The 22,514-nt window shown below is 45.5% G+C and overlaps 1 protein-coding gene across 1 annotated transcript; it reads right to left on the reverse strand.

Annotated features, from left to right (window-relative positions):
• Positions 1-1,704: 1,704 nt before the first annotated feature.
• Positions 1,705-18,132, reverse strand: LOC148523782 (E3 ubiquitin-protein ligase PHF7-like). The gene is made up of 12 exons (XM_088472747.1): positions 18,119-18,132; positions 12,693-12,754; positions 11,819-11,916; positions 10,655-10,756; positions 9,863-9,987; positions 9,469-9,628; positions 9,099-9,205; positions 6,651-6,767; positions 5,524-5,660; positions 5,121-5,254; positions 4,323-4,447; positions 1,705-1,882 (listed from the first exon to the last, which is right to left on the reverse strand). The coding sequence occupies exons 1-12, from the start codon at positions 18,130-18,132 to the stop codon at positions 1,705-1,707; spliced, it is 1,359 nt and encodes a 452-aa protein (XP_088328873.1).
• Between the last annotated feature and the right edge of the window lie 4,382 nt (positions 18,133-22,514).

The following is a 22,514-nucleotide window of genomic DNA, read 5'->3' on the forward strand; positions in this document are numbered from 1 at the left end:
ATACAAAGACAGATCCGTACATGTCATTCAGCACAGCCACTACCCACAAAACACCTGCCCTCCATATGTAGCAACACTTTTGCCAAGACAAATCTAGCATGTCATCCCCAAGCACATTCAAAAAGGGAATCAAACACCCCCTCGGGGTACCATGATGGTGTTATACCTCCCAACTCCCCGTAAGTTAGAACAAAACCTGCTGACTCGCAGAAAGGAGGGCATACTTGCCTACTTTCAGCTCCCTCCTTCCGGGAGAGAGCTGTCAGGCTTCCACGGCGGGAATGGGTACCACATCTTAAAAGGGGGCATGACGCAGAGATGATACTACATGGGGGGGCGGAGCATGGGGGTATGATCGCAATCGCGTCAATGTGGCCCTGCCCCCTCTTCACAATGCTGAAACTAACGGCATTTTGAAGCAGGGAGCGGGGCCACGATGACGCAATTCAGTGCAAATCGCGTCATCATTGCCAGCGGGGGGGTAGGCGGCCACGGGAGGCTTGCCTGCCTTTCCGGGAGCGGGGAGCAGCACCTGATTTTCAGGCGGCATGATGGAGGTTAGCTGCATTCTCCGCTGAGCAGAGCAGTTTCCATCTGCACTGTCAGCAGCCTTCTATTTGTACCATGCTTAATACCTAGAAGCCCTCTTCAGTTACTCTTTATCTCTGCATTTGGCGGACATACTTATATTGGTGTTTGGCCACAGGTTTTAACATTCTGCCTCTCCCTTCCTTGAAGGTACAGGTTTCAGCCTGGTCTGTTCTCTTCCAGAGATCAGATTGCGCTCTTTCCAGATGTTCTGACTTTTTTCAGAAAGTTTTCCGCATACAGCCGCCATTTGTTCCTCCGGTGACTCCATTGACCCTATCTTGGTTCATAGGGCTCTCCAGTGGGCTCCCTTTGGCCTCTGGAAAAGTTGGACATGGGATGGCTTGCATGAAAGACTATTTTCTGCTTGCCTCCGCATCAGCCCCAAAAAATGTCTGAGTTGACCGCCTCGTTACCATTCTGGTATTCCACTCGGATCGGTCCATTCTGCAGACTCGCTTGGGTTACCTTGCCAGGGTTGTCTTGCTTTCACATTAACCAGATGTTCGTGGTCCCACTTTTCAGCATTCCAGATTCTTTGCGGGAGGAAGCCTCTTTGGATGTTGTGCAGGCTCTCCGGATTTACGTGGACAGGACCAGAGATATCCGCACAATGGGTTCTCTGTTTGTCCTGTATGATTTCACGAGCAGGACTGGCCTGCTCCTAAGCAGTCCTTGGCCAGGTGGCTCTGTTTGACTATCTGCCAGACCTACTCTTTGGCGGATCTTCTTGCCCCTGCCATGGTGACTGCCCATTCCACCCGGTTAGTGGGAGCCTCTCGGATGGCTCAATGTAGCACTTCTGCGGAACAGCAATGTAAGGCTGCCCCATGGTCTCCCATCCACACTTTTGTTTGCTTCTATGTATTTGACCCTTTTGCATCTTCAGAGGCAGCCTTAATGCGAAGCCCAGAAGCATCCCCTCCCATATGGGGACAAGCTTTGGGACATCCCAGAGTGATCCCTGTGCCCCCTAGTGGAGTAAGAAATGTTCTTACCAGTTAAATCCTTTCCTTTGACTCCATAGGGGGCACTGGACACCCACCCTGAAGCAGCTGGCTGACGGGGTTTAGTTACTTGAGTATCGGTTCTGTTCACCTTGCCTATGTGTGTGATTCAGAGTGTCTGCCTGTCTTCCTTCTCCTCGTCATGGCTTGCTAACTTAACTGGCTGCCAGTGGCTGGGGCCGGGGTACAAAGGAAAGGGAGCCTGGGCTGCTGAGAAATAAAAGTTAACTATTTGGTGCCCAGACTCTCCTCTTTCCAGGCTATAGCTAGAGTGATCCCTGTGCCCCCTATGGAGTCAAAGAAAAGGACTTAACAGGTAAGAACATAAATCTCCTTTTTTCTGGATAATGCAATTCCACAAAGCTGCACCTTAAATTTAAAAACAAATACATATGTATTCTATACATTTTAATATTACTGCCATGCTTTAGTAGGTAAACACAGACCACTGTGCAACTGTCCAGCAGGAAACATGCTAATACATTTATCACTGACCTTGTTATCTGGGAGATCGATAGCAAGGTCAGGACAGAACATTCATATTACAGTGCTCTTTTTTAAGAAATAAGTAGAGCAAGGATGTATGTTTTTTTTTGGAAGAACTGAGTAGAGCAAGATTATCTTACTTTAATGAATTACATTTATCACCATACTGTATAATGTGACGTAGAACTGAACAGCTGGAGACAAACATCCTATAAATGTCTTTTTTTATGTAAACAAAAGAAACTGCTAGAAAAATTTTATATTTCTATCAAACTTGTATAGGATACTCTGGACCCAATTCATTGGGTTTATGTACAACTCCTATGGAGCGAGATCTTCACACGTCCATGTTACAAACTATGCATGTGCAGATCTCGTACCAGTAGTTTAAGCTAAGTGCCCCCTAAGCTGCTGGCAGATTGCCATGGTTCACACGTTAGGGCATCAGCCCAGTTTTCTCGGAGAGACAAGGCCAGTGCCTGAGTATCCTAATTTAGAGAATTTGTTATAATTAGTTACTATGGCCGTTTCCTTCTTTGCAAAATACCTTGTAAGTGTTCATTTCCTGGCAAATGTGTTCAAATCGATAAACATTTTACATTTATTGGGTTTCTGTGTGAGGGCAAACATCAATCCTTTACTGAGTATGGATACGTCATACTGTGATAAATGGTGCGGTGACAAGCTGAATATATCTTTGTTTTTTGGATCTACCTCCTTGTTTGCCTCATCTTCTGAACTTTTGCTTCTCAAAAGGAGATATCCTATTGGACGGCATCCATGCCCTCACATCTTCATTCACAGATAAACTATTTTATTCTGTATGATATAGCTTGTATGCTGTATGTATTGTTCCTATTTTTTAAACGTACATACTATGCTATGGAGATATCTTTTACTGATATATGAGGCTTCTCATAAGTGAAGTATTCTCTTCTAGGAGGAGTACCAAACCTGCAAAGTTAAACTCCTGCAGTTACGCTTTTGAACAAGTGTACATTTGGTACGCATATTATCAAAGGATTTTCAGCCATAATATTACACTATCTGTCCTGTAGGCTGACCCTCCAGATACGCCAATCTGAGAATCGCCACCCGTGACTTTTACAGGTTACCTCAGCATGTGTGATTAACTAAACCTGGTAACTGCCACCAGCAGAAGAACATAATGCTAAAGCATAAAGTGAACGTCTGCTCTTACCTGCACACATATTTATCAATACTTGGAAAAATAGGTAACATGAGCCATATGAGGCCTTGGGTCATAAAAACAGATCCAGAACTAGAATTAATGTTTAATTGAAGAATGTCTTTTATGTACAAAAGTTTACAAAGAATATAATAATGTTAAAAACAAATCACACAGTTACTCACACTTTCCAGAAAATAAAATAATACATGAGGAAACAAACCATTCGGGTCATGGCAAATTAAATGGTTCTGGGATGAGGCCTACCCAGTGATGAACTCGGGATCATCTGTATCCTTTGATAGCCTCGTGCAGGATGAACCATTGGGGCAGGGTTGACTCACATACTTATGCCTGCTTTTTCCAGGCACCCCCCTCGGGATGATTTTACCCTTTTTAGCTCAGAGTGGATTGTTTAGCTGGCTGATGCACAGGGTTTCCTGGCAACCTGAGCAGGGGTTCTTTAACTACACACTCAGCTCTATTTGAAGTTTGGGGAACAGGCTTAGGTCAATAAACATGCCCAGTGACTAGGTGATGAGATTCACACCTCTGGAGAGCAAATGTCTCCCTGGTCCATCCATTCTTTTGATCACTGTCCCCAAACAGAACACAGGGCTCTTAATGACTGTTTTAGGAAGAGACCTTCTTACATCCTCGCTTGCCCAGCTTCAAAGGGGACTAGTCAAGAGGGGTTTTGTCACCTTTCCACACACCAGACCTCATGCTGATTAGACCCTAGAATAACGCTATACAAAGGATTATTACATACAACTGTACAAGAGGGAAAATACATGTTATTAATACAATATCATTTGGAGTTGTGCCCATTCTGATGTGAAATTAGCTTTTCTGCTACACTATCAGGCGCTTGTTCTGTCTCCATTTGATTCTAGAAATTCTGCTGACTCACCATCGGTTTACCGTAGAACTGAGCTGCCACCCACCTTTTTCAGTGCAGTATTTTTACTTGTGGCACGGCCTGCCCTGTGCTCCTGGCAGTTTCTGATAGTCAAAGGGGAGGCTGATCTTGTTGCTGCCTCACCTCTCACCTCTCCCTGTCATACTCCAATGAAAATAGCAGCTCACCTCTCATTAGCAAGTGGTAGGCAAAGTAGATGCTGGATATAGCTGTTACAGGAGCATTATGGCAGTGGCAGTGCGCTGTCAGAACCCCCTGCATATAGAAAATGCACGATAAAAGGAATATATATGTGTTTAACTTATCGAAGATGTCAGAATGGCAAGAGGTTGTTTCTTATTTCGCGCTGAGTGTAATCTACAGGCTCACAGATGCTTCCTGAGATGGCAGATCATAGATGATAATACTGAAAGATACTGTTCACCTTGCTATATGAAGATCGCGGGCTAGAGATACTAAGGTCCATCTGTCACTAGTGATTGCGGTCTCAGATAACTTGGAGAAAGTCCACATAACGGTGGCAGCAGCACAGATTAACACAATCCCCATTGATAACGTTCACTGATGAAGGCATGGCTGATATCAATATTGCTGAATTGTAATCCTCTGCTAAATTATTATATAAAGAAGAATTTTCTCTTTACTTGGTTTGGAAAGCAAAAGTTATTTAATTGCTCTAATTCCACTGATGTGTATATGGCGACAAGAGTGAGAGACACTGCACGGATCCACACAGTTCTCTTTTCCTGCAGGAAGTGTACTACAGGTAGGGAGCGGATCATGAGGCATTTTGTCTCCACCTGGGCCTCCAGGTTCTGGGTTTAGCACCCTACAATGGTGATTTTCTGGTCCTCCTGGATGTTATCATTTTGTAACCCCTCACCCGGGCGCAAGTCTCTCTTGGTGTTACTGAAAGATGTCCCCTCACCCGGGCGCAGGTCTCTCCAGATGTTACTGAAGGATGACCCCTCGTTCGGACGCAGGTCTCTCCTGGTCTTACTGCAGGTGGTGGATTTGCTCTGCTCATTGATGGTATTACCACAGAAGCCTCTGCCAATGACTCTGCAATCAGAAAGAGATCCAACATTGTTACCGATATGTTTATGTGGATGGACATACTCTGTGTCCTACAAGTCCCGGATTGGCTAACGCTACTGTAACATGAAAAGGGCCACACATCAATTACACTACAGCGGCAATAACCCAAGATTGGTAACTTAATGATAGTTTTCACTAATGTCTCATTCTAGCACGTAAGTGAAATATAAGTTATGATGTTAGATACTGTACTACCTAGTAATACGTGACAAATGACCGGGGATAGTACTTACCATCAGCATCCTTCGGCTTCTCCAGAATGGAGACACACTCTGCACAGGTCCATGTGCTCTCAGCAGATATCAGGGCTGAGCAGGCAAGGTGGGTTCCCGCTGACCCACAGCAGTGACATCGAATTATATACCATTCACTGAAAGAGGAGACACAGAGGATAAATCTCTTCCCTACAGCTGGAGCTATAAATCTGAGAAATAGCCCCAAAGATACTAAATGTTTTATTGTGTCCAAATACCTCCTTGCGTTCCCCACTAGTCACCCGCCATGCTATGGCGTGACTCTGTAGTGCTGAGTTTTTTTACCTTCAAATTCATCTTAAATCGCATAGTGATGCGAGTAGGACGCACAAGCAGCCCCTGATGCGGCATGCCTATATTCTGTGTGCCACTGCAGGTTTATCTGCATGCGAAATGCTATGTTACAGTGCCAGTGGCTGCGACATTGTAATGGCTGATACGCCACCCAGCACAGTGGATGAAACACCGCCTGGCTCCCCTCATTCATTTATATTGTGGGCATGGGATATCATAATGTGTCTCTGGTGCCGAATAGAAGAGCAGCCGGGAAGAGAAGCCTCCGAGCCGCCCAACCAGCACAGTGAAGCACGATAAAGAGAAGAATGGAATTATAGGGCAGAGGAAGAAGATAGAGATGGAGGAGGAGGTAAGTGTGGGGTTAAACCAATAACAAAGTGGGCAGCGCTGTCAAGAAAACCTAAGGTACTGGGAACTCACTGATGAAGATTCCAATAATACAATTTATTGAATACACAATAGATTCACAACACATATAAAATATGGGATACGTACAGTATCCCGGCGCATCCTGTACCCATCCTATAACATATATAATAACAGAAAACGATTATAGTAGCCAGGTTCTTAGTGTCGGCCTCTTAGTAAGCACACAGTACATGTGAAAGATATCAGCCTCTTAGTAAATAAACCGTCACATATATTACGCAAACACCCAGTAGGTCCTTAGCTAATAAATGTAAGGGCCTATTTATCAAGAGTCTCGGCCGCATTAATCATGCAGAATGAGCAGGGGAATCTTCCCAGGGGCTGCTGCTGGGCCATAGCACACTGGCAGCCTTTAATAAATGAAATGCAAAAAGTTTTACCTGCTGCTCTCGCTGTGAGTTCTGCCACGGTCGCAGTGGCAGGGATCCACGTCACACTGTTGGTGGACCTGCAGCAGTTCTCCGAAGGCGTTGTTCTCCAGTTCCCAGGATGCATCTCTGAAATGTTAATGTGAGTTAATATCGCTGATGTAATTAATCAATGTGACATTACAACGCTTTATTCTGTCTGTTTCATCTAGTCCAGCATTTCCCAAACTGTGTACCATGGTGCCCTGATGAGATGCAGTGCACTTACAGGAGTGCCATGCAGGCCCGTGCCTGCCTTCCGCCGGGCGTTTTAAAAATTTTTTTTTATAAGATATTTTTTTTATCAGGCTGTAGGGAAAACAGTGAGTTCTCCCCAGCCAGTCTCTGGGACCATGCGGTACTCCTGATTTTGGGAGAACCGCATTAGGGAAGGGCCAGATGGTGGTTGGAGATACAAAGCAGCAGCTCTGGTCCTTCCTTCCTGCTGCTCTATGGTGAGGCTCCAGGGTCAGAGGAGCATGTGCTGAGCCGTGATTGGTGGACCCCAGCAGAGGGCGTGACTACAGCGGCATGTCCTGGCAGCATGGAGGAAGGAGCTAATGGCTCCACATCAAGGTGAGAGGTACCTCAGTGTGACCCTCCCTGCCTGTATGTAATGCATGTGTCTATGTGTGACCCTGCAGGTATGTATGTATGTAATGCATGTGTCTATGTGTGACCCTCCCTGCCTGCATGTAATGTATGTGTCTATGTGTGACCCTCCCTGCCTGTATGTAATGTATGTGTATATAAGTGACCCTCCCTGCCTGTATGTAATGTATGTGTCTATGTGTGACCCTGCAGGTATGTATGTATGTAATGTATGTGTCTATGCGTGTCCCTCCCTGCCTGCATGTAATGTATGTGTCTATGTGTGACCCTCCCTGCCTGTATGTAATGTATGTGTATATAAGTGACCCTCCCTGCCTGTATGTAATGTGTGTCTATGTGTGACCCTCCCTGCCTGTATGTAATGTATGTGTCTATGTGTGACCCTCCCTGCCTGTATGTAATGTATGTGTCTATGTGTGACCCTCCCTGCCTGTATGTAATGTATGTGTCTATATGTGACCCTCCCTGCCTGTATGTAATGTATGTATCTATATGTGACCCTCCCTGACTGTATGTAATGTATGTGTCTATGTGTGACCCTCCCTGCCTGTATGTAATGTATGTGTCTATGTGTGACCCTCCCTGCCTGTATGTAATGTATGTATCTATGTGTAACCCTCCCTGCCTGTATGTAATGTATTTGTCTATATGTGACCCTCCCTGCCTGTATGTAATGTATGTGTCTATATATGACCCTCCCTGCCTGTATGTAATGTATGTGTCTGTGTGTGACCCTCCCTGCCTGTATGTAATGTGTGTATCTATGTGTAACCCTCCCTGCCTGTATGTAATGTCTGTGTCTATATGTGACCCTCCCTACATGTATGTAATGTATGTGTCTATGTGTGACCCTGCAGGTAAGTATGTATGTCTGTATGTCTTATGCACACATAAGAGGTTATTATTGTTATATAACCTCATTTGCTGTTGCTAGCATTACATTAGCATTAGAATTTCCAACAGAACCTCAACGATAATTGAATCTATTCCTTGGCCTAGGGGTGCAGCAAAATAATACTGAGATAGTAAGGGTGCCATGATCCAAGAAAGTTTGGGAACCACTGATGTAGTCCTTTCCAAGCCTTGCCAGACACACAGCAATATTATCAGGCAGAAACTGGCATCTACATGGGCCTCCCCCGACTAGTAGAGATGGCAGAAATAATACATTATATTTGGACACTGTGCCAGGTCCTTGGTATCCTCCACACATAATATTGTCTCAATGTGTCCAAATCTACGTCCTGGCCAAGGAAACTGGACCTTTCACTGAGGGTCCAGCACTGTGACTATATTATAAACCTCACGGCTATTGCGCACCTGGCTGGCTATTACTTATGGCTGTAGGAAGAATCCAGAAGACTTTCAGCTATTATAGAAGTCTGCAAGCTGGAGCATGGTGTGTAAGCTGCAACAGACGAATGCAACAGACTTGTCTCAGAGCCGTACTGATGCCGTTCGCCCCATTATTCTGTTGATAGCTGTCAAAAAATGCACCCAGCACCGTGTTTCAGAAGCGATCCCCAGAAACATGGCAGCTGCACCATATGTACGAATATAACGCCAGATTACTGCGCATCCACAGGCGATCTGGGTAAACTTGTTGGTGATGTTCTGCGCATGCGCCAGTGCCATTTTTTTTTTAAAGGGGGAGGTGGCTCACAAAAATCCTCACATGGGCCTCCTCCAGTCTTAAAATGCCCCCGGTTGGCACATGCATATAGCTATGCGACCGAGTGAGAGATCCGGCAAAGCCTCTGTGATGGAGCTGGATTCTATGTTCTAGATAAATACTATAGTTACATATACCTGTGGGGAATGTAAATTCCCATTCGCAGCATCTCCTGCTGGAAACTCTCCATGTTCTGGCATATGGGGCACTTCAGGAAATACTTCCCTGCGTTTAATGCCTGCATCTGTAATGTAAGAAGTTCCGATGAAATACCACGTATATATCTACAGTCATAAAGCAAATGTCCTGCACAAGAGCTGACGAGCACGGACAAGCCGACCAGCTAACGTCAGGCCGCATTCGCCTAATCCGTCATATACAGAGAGCGGACACCGGGATCAGCTTCAAACCCTCCTCTCCATTGGCTGTCATGCCTCGGCTCTCTGCTGGTTGGCCTCCTCCCGGTGACTCTGATAGTGAGGAGTAAATAGTAAAGCCATAGCTCACCTGCAGGCAAGTCCTGTGGAACCAGGTGTTTTTGCAGCAGGGGCTCTTAATCACATCATATGCAGGGGCCGGGGTCAGCTCCTCCAGGCAGATGGTACATGCACTTACTTCATTCTGTGCCGCAGCCTTCTGAACTGGCCGATGCCTTGGGCAAAATGATCTGCAGGGAAACAAATATTACAGAATTAATTGTGAGACGTTCAAACAAAAAACCCCACTGTAACGGAACATACATACACAGCGCGATCGCACGCCAAGACATATTGGGCGTGCTAATGCCTTCCCGTGCGATTGCCTGCCTTGCCGGATTTGCATACGTCAGCTGCATGCGAACGCATCTAGCAAGTGAGTCTGAATCGAGCCCTATATACCTAGAAGCAAATGGATTACTCACGGAAACTCCTTGAAGTACTGGAATATAAATTCCTTTTCCTGGCCACAGGGGAAGTGCACGGTCTCAGCGCAGCCCTTCCTGCTGCAGCGTATGGAGTCGCCCGTCCTCTTGCACACTGTGCAGGGCTGCAAAACATGATTAACTAATTACAATACTGAGCAAAACATGAACAATGAGTGTAAATAGGTTCCCCAGTATAAATTTGTTCTAGACTCCTTTACTTCCTAATAATAGAACAGTCACTGTATATAACGCTCAAGTATAGCCAGGTCCTCTGCTAACCACCTTAGTGGGAGAGATAGAAAATAGCTCCTCTAAGGCTTCCAATCATAGCTTCTGCGGCCGATCGGCCGTCCTACAGAGAGACCTATGGGACTTTAATCTTTTTTCTTTCTTTTTTTTTTCTTTTAGTGAAGTGCAAGTGCTGAGCTTCCAGTCCTCTGTGCATGCAGGAACCGACAAGCTGGATCACACATGTGCATTTAGGAGCACACTGGAGCCAACACCTGCAGTGCATCCACCTCTGAATTTAATTTTGGGAAAACACTTCTGATTGGCTGAGTAGCTTTTGGCCTTCCTGGTCACGTCAGTTCCACAGTCATTCTGCACCGTGGCTCCAGGCAGAGCCGTTCTCACTGTGGGATCACAAAACTGTTTATTTTATTCTCTGTGGATTATCAGGGAATAGAATAAACTCCCTATTAGGCCCAATATGTGTCATTCAGTTCTCCGGTGACTTCCTTAGCGCCGGTCACATAACATGAGAAAGTATCAGCATGATCAGCTCCTCACCTGCTCTGCCGCACGGCTGGCTGCCATCCGCACATCTGGGTACAGGAAGCCATAGAAGCCTTGCCTGTCACTGCCCCTCTGCAGCACACCGCTGGATAGTAACTGGATAGAAGAGAGGGGAGAGGTACTTATTGCTGTCACCACTGCTGCATTATCTATAACAATTAGGAACACTTGTATCGCTAACATATGCTCCAATACAGTTTTATAATGTTTTATGCACTTAGTATATTAATGTAACTGCATAGATAACTACATATCCTTAGGGGAGGTCTCCAACAATATTTAATGCCAAAAGTTAAAAATTAAAACAAATGTTTTTTTTTATTTTTCCACCATTTTAATTAACAGAAAATATATGGTTTCATATGGTAGAACAATTTGTTGCTTTTATGTGGGGGGAGGCCAGACCCCTTTCCCCTGGCCTCCCGACAAGAGGAGATTGATAAATTTGAGTAAACATTTACATTATCACCATGCGAATATAGGGCCTGATTCAACACGGATCATAAATCTGCAATCACACGCACCCAGCCGCTGCAAATATATGCTAATGAATGCATTAGCAATGCGATCACAGCACTATATTCAGATGCCCACCACTTCAGAAAGCCGCCCACTTCCCAATACTTACATCTGCAATACCTATAGTAGTCTGCGAAAACATCGGTAACATAGAGTAACATCGGACCCAGACGCACAGTTGTGGTAGAGCTGACCTGACTCAGAAATTGCTAAACTTCCTGTCAGTATCTAGAGCTCAGGCTGCGTATGCCGTCACAGGGGCTTTATTATGCAGGCCCCTGTAACAGCGTTCAAACGCACTGGCACACCTGCATTCCTTCGACCACCCCCCTCTCTCCACCCCCACCAAAAATGGTCACTTCCTGTTAATCACTGTGCGATGGGACTGCGTGCTCACTGCAATCGCTTCCGGATCGCAGCGGCCGGGTCGCGCACTTTGATGCATACGCATGCGCAGAACGCAAACATCAGCAGGGTGCGTGTATCCGCAGACTTGTGTTCCAAGCTGAATCAGGCCCATAGGACAAAATGATTATCACATTTGCATAAATATTGCAGACTGTGATAAATCTGCACCTTACTGTGTAACAGGCTGATTTCAGCTGCTATAACTGATGCATCATTACTTTCCATACTTACCAGGCAGTAGTGGTGGGCGGTCAGCTTCTCCTTGGCATTACGCAGCAGCTCTCCATACTTGGGCACGTCATTCTCTGCACGACCACAGAAAATGCATGCTGTGGAAGCAAGGCAAGACATTATGTATGGTGTGTTCTTCATACAAAACACAAATCACACATTAAACCAGAACAAGTACATGCAAGATAGGTGAGGGAATGTAGTTGTGAGACAGAGGGTAGAGAGAGCGATGCTCGACCAGGTGTATACCCAGCTTTACTCTATGTCAAAATTACAGATATAGGGGGTCATTCAGACCCGCTCGTGAGCGGCAGTACGCTCGCAAGCGGGTCAATGTTCCCCCACTGCGCATGCACACGACGGAGGGAGCTCCGTCGTGCGCATGCGCGGGACAAGGCGAGCGACGGGCTCTCCATTGCTCCGGATCTCGCACTAAAGGGGGCGTGCTGTCGATGTTGATTGACAGCATGCCCCCTTTGGTGGGCGTGCCGGGGGCGTGCCTGCCAGACGGAGGCGTTCCCATGGGAACGCCTACCGTCTCACGCCGGCCCCACTGACATCACTAGTGATGTCAGTGGGAGTGATTTTGGCTCTGATAGAGCCAAAATCACTCCTGGGCTTGCGGCTGCGAGACCCTACCGCAGGGTCTCCGTCGCAAACCCGATAGTCGTGATGGTCAAGACCATCGCGACCATCATCATGGACGCTCGTATAAGCTGTGGGTGGTAACCCACAGCTATGCGAGCGTCCATAAGGACGCTCCTAAAACAGGTAGGAAGGCCCTGATTCAGAGCGAGTGCTGTGGTCAGAGCGTTCAGCTCTGAATCAGGCCCATATTACTGAAGGTGTATAAAGACTTCTGCTGCTGTCTTACCTGGATCGGCTTCTAGCGATGAGCTTGATGCCGAATCTCTATTCGTCTTCCGCTTTCTCTTACTAAAGATTGAGATGCAAAAACAAAATTGTGAATTATAAGTGCAAATAATAATCCTCCTTTATGTATATGTCATATGTAATCTGTTCTGTGAGCTGGTGCTTTAGTAGAAGTGGATCTCAAGGTGCTGCTGCTGTATAAAATTACCTTTGTGGACAGTGTAGCTAGTTTTATGGGACCAGATAAGCAGGGGTTAAAGTGAGCTGGAACGCAGCGGTACTGAGTTCAGTCAGTTATATATGAAGGGGAGACAAGTCCCTCCCCTGCCCATGGCCCTGCTGCTGAGCCCAATGCCAACCGAGTGACTCTGTCTCTGAGAGGAGTCACTAAGTGACAAGTATCACCCCATGCCATCTGCAGTCAGCGCACAGCGTCACCCCATGCCGTCTGCAGTCTGCTCATGTAGTGATGGACTCGGCCTTTCCCCCCAATCCATGCACTATTATAAGCTGTGCATGCACACCACAAATCTTATGTATCGACAGCCATGTCGGCAGAGACACATTTTAGGATTACTACGCCTTATGGTAAGGGGGCGGTGTAATGCGACCAAAGTACAGTATGAGCGCCTTCACTTTAAAAATATGCCCCATAATGGGCGGCAGCAGAGTCCAATCGGCTGAATGCGTCTTGAGCCTGTTTATGCCAATATACAGTAATGTTACTGTTATTATCTATATACATTATTACAGTGATGTTGGTAATGGGTTTGCAGTAATAAGGCATATACTTCTGCAGCTCAGATTACATTAGTCTTCATTCTAGCACACTCTGGTCTGTGTATCAGCACTGTGTTGCATCAGCTGATGATGCTAGAAGCACCACAGCAGAGAGCGACACCCCAGGCAGGAAAGAGGAACTGCACGGGCTGTGACAGGTGCAGGGTGCTAAAATGAACACTATTACATTGGCCCCTGAGAACAGAATTTTGATACAGCATAAAACTGTTCCTAATATTCCAACATGACAACAACAAAACAGAAGAAATTGTTTCCTTGGATCATTTTGAATTTAGCTTTATAAGCGGATTTGATGGTTTATAATGAGGAGGATGAGGGCTGGTGCGTTTCCAGACATATCTTAAAGACAACTACATTAAAGAAGTTTGTGTAGAGCCAACCTGCGGCTCTCCAGATGTTGTGAAACTACAAGTCCCAGCATGCCCTGTTACAGTTTTACAACAGCTTGGGAGCAACAGGTTGTCCAGGCCGGGTGTAGAGGATGAGAACGCTTGTTTAGTACTACTAAAATAATTCAAGTGGTTTCATATGAAAAATGTAAAAAATAAAAACAATTCTATTATATGCTAATATGTATTGGATTGATGTGATATTCTATTTTTTTTAAACAAATTTTGTAATTGTAATTTTCTATGGTGTTTCAATAAAAAAAAACTATTAAAAAAATGATAATAATAACAATCCCCACAAAAAAAAAAGTGAAACATTAAAGTATCTCGGCTTCTGTTTTAAAGAATTTGAAGCACAATTATAAGTTAATCAATTTTGGATGCTATCAATGTTTGTGTAATTAGTCACAGTATTATGTACTTAGTGAAATAAATGAGCTATAATTGGTTTTCCACATAATTGTAAATCTGATCATAAATATTACATTTGTAACAAGGAAATCCCTATTTTTAAAGACACAACACAACCAGTCACTTACCTAGACGAGGCCATGACGCCTCACATTTAGTCTTACAGCCTCCCAGATGCTTCTCCAGTAGTAGAATTAGAGAAAAATGCGCTTTATAATAAAAACGATGCAACTGGCTAGGATTCTGTAACTATAATGCAAGTCTCTGCTGAGGGTGAGCCTCACTGGCTGTCCTGTGTTATGACATCACTGGCCACTGTGACATCACTGATTCGCATAACCATGGTAGGTCAGATATCTAACACAGGGTCTCCATCATGCACATGCAGGGGCTCCATCAGAGGCCGGACTGCCAGGGAGCCCGCTGTGGCCAGAAACACAGCCTAATTCCTCTGTACTGGGCCCCATATTTCTCTGCACACATGTACCTGCTGCCCGGATCACTAGTTCTCTCAAACCAAAGACAGTCATTCTGGGGCAGTAGTAAGCTCCTTGTAATAATAAGCAAAGATAAATCAGGGGAAGTCCATGGAATTAAAGTTTTCTTTCTGAAGTTATTACCACTTAGTGTAGCCCCATGTACACTATTAATGCACATTCATATCATACTCTGCAATAAGCCGGTGTACCAAATTTGCTGACTTCTGAGGTGGCAAACAGGTTGGCTCAGCAGGGGGGAGGGTCCCACGGGAAAACTGGAGCCAGGTCAGTGGTCCAATCTTTTATTTATTAAATTGGCAAGGTGCAGAAATGAAGAAGCTGCATCTCTTGTGCGCCCTAGAAGGCTGCACCGTGGGCCTGGAGCAGATGCTTGTTTGCTCTGTAGTAGTACAGAATCTGCACCGTAGAGTTAGGAGATGCAGGTTAGCTATGCCGCATATACGCCACACCCCCTGACCTCTCCTCAGTGCTGCTGCTGCTCCGTTGGGGCTAGAAGGGAAATTATGTGCTTCTGATGGGAAGCTAAAGTTTGTTTCCATCTGCTCCATGAACAGAACTCCAGTGTGCCCTGCGCCCTACACACAACACTCCAATGTAACCCTCTCCCTTCCAGTGAGTCCCATGCCCTACCCATGGCCTTCACATGTCACCAACTGCAAACCAGAGGTTCTCATATGCCAGCCGCTGTCCGCTAGCATTTCTATCACATCAAGTAGGGGAAGAAAAAACGGGGGAATATCCATAGTGGTGCACTAAACAATACATAAAACATAACTTTTAATAAGTTGTATACATAATAGCAAAGCACTAAAAAGCGAAAATAGGTTTAAAAAGAATTCGGTGTGTGTAATGTAAATGACTGTATTTAAAAAGGGGGTGTACGCTCCTGATCCACTAAATGTCCTATTATAGATGTTGAGTATTTAATTCTTTATATGCAGCTGCAGCTGCTCCTAACTATCTCTTTACACTGCACTTTTCTTACTATGGTGGTGCCCTGGGGCAGCTTGGCTGGGTCATTTTTGGGGGGCCCTGCACTCTGGATTTGGACCCTAGTATGTTAGGGACCTACCTGAAAGAGTTTACCTGGATATGGTGGGTAGGCCCATAAGCTTGGCCATGATTATGCTAAAAACCTCTATTGATTGCAAAATTTTATTGCATTTATATATATTATTAATAATTTGGAGTTGTGCACCTGAGATTTGTCTGTTTCTGTGCCTGCAATTAGTCTCATCAGGTAGCACCTCCCATCATATATATAGTCAGGTTGTGCAGTCCAGAAATCTTTCCCAGATGTTGAGTATTAGGACGGAGTGCATTTCATATGCAAGGAGTTAAAGTAAACACCTGAGCCTGTGGGTGTCGGCCTCTAGACAAGAAGGGGCTAGTTGTTTAGTGAGGTAGTGTTGTGGGGTTGGGTTAGGTTTGATTAGCCTATAGGATTGGCAGAGGTTGGGTCAGTACTATTTCAGAGTTGCTGCTTGACAGCCATTTTATAGAAATTTCTCTGGTCGGCTGTTTCCCGCCCTCCCTCCCTTATTCATGGAGTTGTTTGGTGTCAGCTTTTCTTGTGGCGGGAAAGAACGGTAGCAGTCGCCATCTGTCTTTGGAGCTTGAGGTGCTCTCCCTTCCAATACATGGCTTAGGCTGATTTTACCCTACTGGGGTCAGCGGCAACCACCTAACCAGGTGGGCCTCACGTCGTGTCATTGGGGTGGGAGGTGGATACCTTGGGTGTGGTAATGGGCTGGCTGCTCGCCTCCCATTTAGAAGATCGATGTGAGTATGCAGTTGGTGATCTTGCATTGTGGGGCCGTTCTTTCTGCGCCACCATAATTTGTCTGTCTTTCTTATTCTATTAGTTAGTTCAGTTATACATTAAATAGTTTAATTAGTTTAAAATTAAATAAAGCTGACCTTTCTTTCCCCTTATATAAGTCTCTGTGTCATTATTTCATTATGACTATGGTTGATGATTTACCCTGCACTGTTAGGAGGGACCACTCATCAGGCGATGGGGAGTTTATAGGTCAGTGTGTGTGTGTCTATCAGTATAGACAATTCCATTTGCATATTGATCTCACATACAGGTGATGCACTAAGTGCTTCGGTTAATATATGTATAGTATGTCATATACCACAGTGTATCAGGGATATTATTCAATGGAAAAGAGGGGATAACAATTCTCCAAAATATGGTCCTATAATTATTGGTTATCGCCTCACATATTGTACCTGTTGGTATAAATATGAGGTTTATTACTTCTATTTTTGACCAAAAAATGTTACAGCATATGTGCTGTGTAATTCATCTCTATTGCTGCTGCGCTCACAGAAACAGATTTTATTTTTATTTACATTTATTTATATTCTTTTCCCCTATTCCATTGAGATGATTTTATACAATGTGTAGTGACATTACTAATCACACTGACTGTTGCTAATGAAATCACGAGGTGCAGTGCTGTTTTATGAAGGAAATTACCTCAGACATGCACTTGAGCATATAAACCTGTGAATGAAGCCAAACAAGTGTGGATAGAGATATGTGTCATTTGCATAATTCATTTCCCAGCAATACCTGTAGTGACAACTATGAGAAGTCACATGAACTATAACACACACACAGGGCCGGCCCTAGCCAATTTGGTGCCCTAGGCAAAATTTTGACTGGTGCCCCCTAGCAGATAATCCCACCACCAATCAAAGGCCCCCATTTATCAATGAAGCATAACCTCTTTAGCACTCACTAAAGGGGTTATGCCATCTTTTCTGGACTTAACAAACATCTGTTTGTCAAGCATTTCTCTCAATATCTTTTAGATGGTGAGTGTGATGCGGTTCCCATTGCTGGCAATGGAGAACCAGGAGTGCCTTTCTGGCTTCAGCAAAGCCTTAGAGGCACTGCCAGCTCCCCGGATTAGGCACATGCGCAGACGGACCATTGCCCATGCGCATAACATCAGAGCGTTGTCGCTGGCAGCATTAGGCAGCCAACAGCCCAGGGGAGGACCTCACCGGAGGTTGAAGTATTAGTAAATACCAGTCAAGTTTAGTTTGTATCACAGTGATACTAAACGAAAAATTACACTGGTGTTTACCATCGTTGATAAATAGGGGCCTTAGGGGCCTATTCATCATCAAAGGCCGTATGGCCTCCGATGAAGTTCTGAATTCGCTGCGAGGGATACTTTAGTATCCATCTCGCAGCCGGGGAAGCCTGACACTGGAGCAATTCATAATTTCTCTGGTGAGTGGACAACTGCTCCGAAAAGCAGTTGTCCACGTGGAAAGTATCGCAGCTACTTCTGTAGCTACGTTACCTGCTCCTTGTCATCCCGGCAACGCATGCATGACCTCGGGTCACTCATGCGCAAAGCCGTCAGGAGGGAGTCAGGAGGCGGCAGAGGGATCCGCTCGGATCACTCTTCGCATCTTCGGAACTCCTTCCCAAGGAAGGAGCAGGTACCCGATTTCAAGCTCCGTCTGAAGATGGACCCCTAATGATGAATGGCCCAGTAACTTAAAAATGCGGAAACTAGCGTTGGTTACCGGGCCATTTATCGGTTGATGAATAGGCCTAAATGTTTTATACGTGGACACCAAAAATATCACAGTGGCATATATATATATATATATATATACACACACATATATATATATATATATATATATATATATTAGGGGTGTGCACCGGCCACTTTTCGTGTTTTGTGTTTTGAATCTGGATCTTTCTTCGTGTTTTGGATCTGGACTGGTTTTGCCAAAACCACCCTTCTGTGTTTTGGGTTCTGGGTTTTGTATCAGTATTTTTTTTTAAAAAAAGCATAAAAACAGCTAAAATCACAGAATGTGTTGGTTTTTCTGCTCCTATGCTATTATTAACCTCAATAACCTTAATTTCCACTAATTTCCAGTCTATTCTGAACACCTCACACCTCACAATAGTGTTTTTATGTCCAAAAGGTTGCACCGAGGTAGCAGGATGACTATGCTAAGCGACCCTAGTGGGCGGCACAAACACGTGACCCATCTAGGAGTGACACTGCAGTGGCAGACAGGATGGCAGTTTGAAAAACTAGGCCCCAAACTGTACATAATGCAAAGAAAAAAAAGAGGTGCAAGATGGAATTGTCCTTGGGCCCTCCCACCCACCCTTATGTTGTATAAACAGGACATGCACACTTTAACAAACCAGTCATTTCAGCGGCAGAGTCAGCCACACAACTGTGGCTGAAATGATTGGTTCATTTGGGCCCCCACAAAACAAGCTGGCAATTAATCTGTCCCTGCACAAACTGGCTCTACGGAGGCAAGATGTTATCCTCATCCACCAATTCCTCACCTTCTTCAGTGTTGTGTACATCCTCATCCTCACAGAGTATTAATACGTCCCCACTGGAATCCACCACCACAGGTCCCTCTGTACGTTCTGGAGGCTGGTCTCCCTGGAAGAGTTGATCATTCATTTTTATGAACATCATCTTCTCCACATTTTGTGGAAGCAACCTCCTACGCCTTTCGCTGACAAGGTTCCCGGCTGCACTAAACACTCTTTCGGAGTACACACTGGAGGGGGCAACTCAGGTAAAATAGAGCCAGTTTGTACAGGGGCCTCCAAATTGCCTCTTTTTCCTGCCAGTACAGGTATGGACTGTCTGACATGCCTACTTGGATGCTGTCACCGATGTAATCCTCCACCATTCTGTCAATGGTGACAGTATCATATGTAGTGACAGTAGACATGTCAGAAATTGTTGCCAGGTCCTTCAGTCCGGACCAGATGTCCAAACTTGGTCCTGCCTGCCCTGCATCACCGCCAGCGGGTTGCTTAGGATACCAAAGTTTTTTCCTGGCAGCCCCAGTTGCAGGAGAAAATGAAGAAGGAGCTGTTGATTTGTCACATTCTGCTTCAGCTGACAGTGTTTTCACCAGCAGGTCTTTGCACCTCTGCAGGCTTGTGTCGGCCGGAAAGAGAAACACCACATAGGCTTTACACCTAGGATCGAGCACGGTGGGCAAAATGTAGTGGTCTGATTTCAACAGATTGACCACCCTGGAATCCTGGCAAAGCGAATGAAGGGCTTCATCCACAAGTCCCACATGCCGAGCGGAATCGCTCCGTCTTAGCTCCTCCTTCACTTTCTCCAACTGCTTCTGCAAAAGCCTGATGAGGGGAATGACCTGACTCAAGCTGGCAGTGTCTGAACTGACTTCACGTGTGGCAAGTTCGAAGGGCTGGAGAACCTTGCACAACACGGAAATCCACCGCGTCACAACCTCTTGCTTCAGGTGATGGCGGGGCAGGTACAAGAGTGTTTGCTGGTGCCCCAGTCTTCGGCACGCAGTCACTGAATGGCGAAAGTGGCCAGAAATTTTTCGGGCCACCCAAAGCGTCTCCTGCACGCTCCTGTCGCTTTTCAGAAAATTCTGCACCACCAAGTTTATTGTGTGAGCAAAACATGGGACGTGCTGGAATTTGCCCAGATGTAATGCCCGCACAATATTGGTGGCGTTGTCAGATATCACAAATCCCCAGGAGAGTCTAAGTGGGGTAAGCCACTGGGCGATGATTTCCCTCAGTTTCTCTAAGAGGTTGTTGGCGGTGTGCCTCTTACTGAAACCGGTGATACACAGCGTAGCCTGCCTTGGAATGAGCTGGCGTTTCTGAGATGCTGCTACTGGTGACGCTGCTGCTGTTGCTGCGTAAGGTGATACATCTACCCAGTGGGCTGTCACAGTCATATAGTCCTTAGTCTGCCCTGTTCCACTTATCCACATGTCTGTGGTTAAGTGGACATTGGGTACAACCGCATTTTTCAGGACACTGAGGACACTTTTTCTGACGTTTCTGTACAGTCTCGGTATCGCCTGCCTAGTGAAGTGGAATCTAGACGGGATTTGGAACCGGGGACACACTACCTCCATCAATTGTCTAAATCCCACTGCACTAATGGCGGATACCGGACGCACTTCTAACACCAACATAGCAGTCAAGGCCTCAGTTATACGTTTTGCTTCATGATGACTGCTGTCGTACTTCATCCTCCTCGCTAAGAACTGTTGGAGGGTCAATTGTTTAGTAAAAGTAGTGGTGTTCCTACTTCCTCTCTGGGATGATGAACGACTCCCAGCAGCAGCAACAGCGGCAGCAGGAGGCGTAGCAATGCAGGATCCTCCGGAGGATCCCGGATAGGAGAGTCAGTCATGCCAGTGACATGGCCTGCAGGACTACTTCCGATCCTGACTAAGGAAAAAATTGACGAGGAGGGAGTTGACGGTGTGGTTTGCAGGCGCTTGGATACAACAGGACAACGGGATTTAGGTGTCCCTGGACTGCTTACGGTCTTAACCAAAGTTTCTGAACTTGACAGTAACTTTTTATGAACGCGCTGCAGGTGCCGTATAAGGGAGGATGTTCCTAGGTGGTTAACGTCCCTACCCCTACTTATTTCACCTTTACATATGGTACATATGGCAAGACAGTTGTTGTCCAGATTTGGATAGATATATTGCCAGACCAAAGAGGTGGAATGTTTGGTCTTCTGCCCAGGCATGACCGTGATGGGCTTTTGATCCCACGGACAACAACTGTCTCCCCCGGAGCCTGATTTAAACAAACCACATCACCATCAGAATCCTCCTCACCAACTTCCTCCTCAGCGCCAGCTACACCAGTATCCTCATCCTGTTGTACTTCAACAGTGACATCTTCAATTTGCATATCAGCAAGTGGACTGTGGGTGCTCCTTTCAGCACTTGCAGGGGGCGTGCAAATGGTGGAAAGAGCCACCTCTTCCCGTCCAGTGAGGGAAGGTCAGGCATCGCAACCACCACCACACTTGGACTCTCCTTGGGGATATGTGATATCTTCTTAGAACGCACAGTTCTTCACTGTGCTTTTGTCAGCTTAACTCTTGATTTTTTTAGTGGGAAGAAGGCTTCCATAGTCATGTGAAGCTGAACCACTAGTCATGAACATAGGGAAAGACCTTAGCCATTCCTTGCCACTCCGTGTCGTAAATGGCATATTGGCAAGTTTACGTTTCTCTTCAGATGATTTAAATGTTTTTTTCAAGGTCATTTTCCTGAACTTTGCCATTTGGGATTGTATGTGCCCTCTACTATGACATTGGGCATCGGCCTTGGCAGACGACGTTGATGGCATGTTATTGTCTATGTCATGCCTAGTGGCAGCAGCTTCAGCACTAGGAGGAAGTGGTTCTTGATCTTTCCCTATTTTATTTTTATCGGAGAAAGTTTTTTCCTCCATTTATGTTATATTGATATATACGTGCCGCTAAGGCGCACACAAACACAGAAAATATTTTTTTGTTTTTGTTGGATACTAGTGCACTTTGTGGGTTACACCACCCTTTAAGAAATGAGCCAGCCGGCCCTTTACTTATGGGACACAGGCGCATGCTTGGCGCTGCTCCTTTGTTGATGTACGTGCAGCCACAGTGCACACAATTCACAAACACAGAAACATTTTTTTCATTTTGTTTGGAGTGTACTTTGGGGGGTTACAGCACCCTTTAATGGTCAAGCCAGCTGGCCCTTTACTTATGACACAGGCGCACGCTTGGCACTACTTTGTTGATGCACGTGCGGCTACTGCGCACACAATTCACAAACAGAAAATATTTTTTTATTTTGTTTGGAGTGTACTTTGGGGGTTACAGCACCCTTTAATGGTCAAGCCAGCCGGCCCTTTAC

This window comes from Taudactylus pleione, unplaced genomic scaffold (assembly GCF_031769625.1).
Source record: "Taudactylus pleione unplaced genomic scaffold, aTauple2 ptg000128l, whole genome shotgun sequence".
Classification (NCBI taxonomy): domain Eukaryota; kingdom Metazoa; phylum Chordata; class Amphibia; order Anura; family Myobatrachidae; genus Taudactylus; species Taudactylus pleione.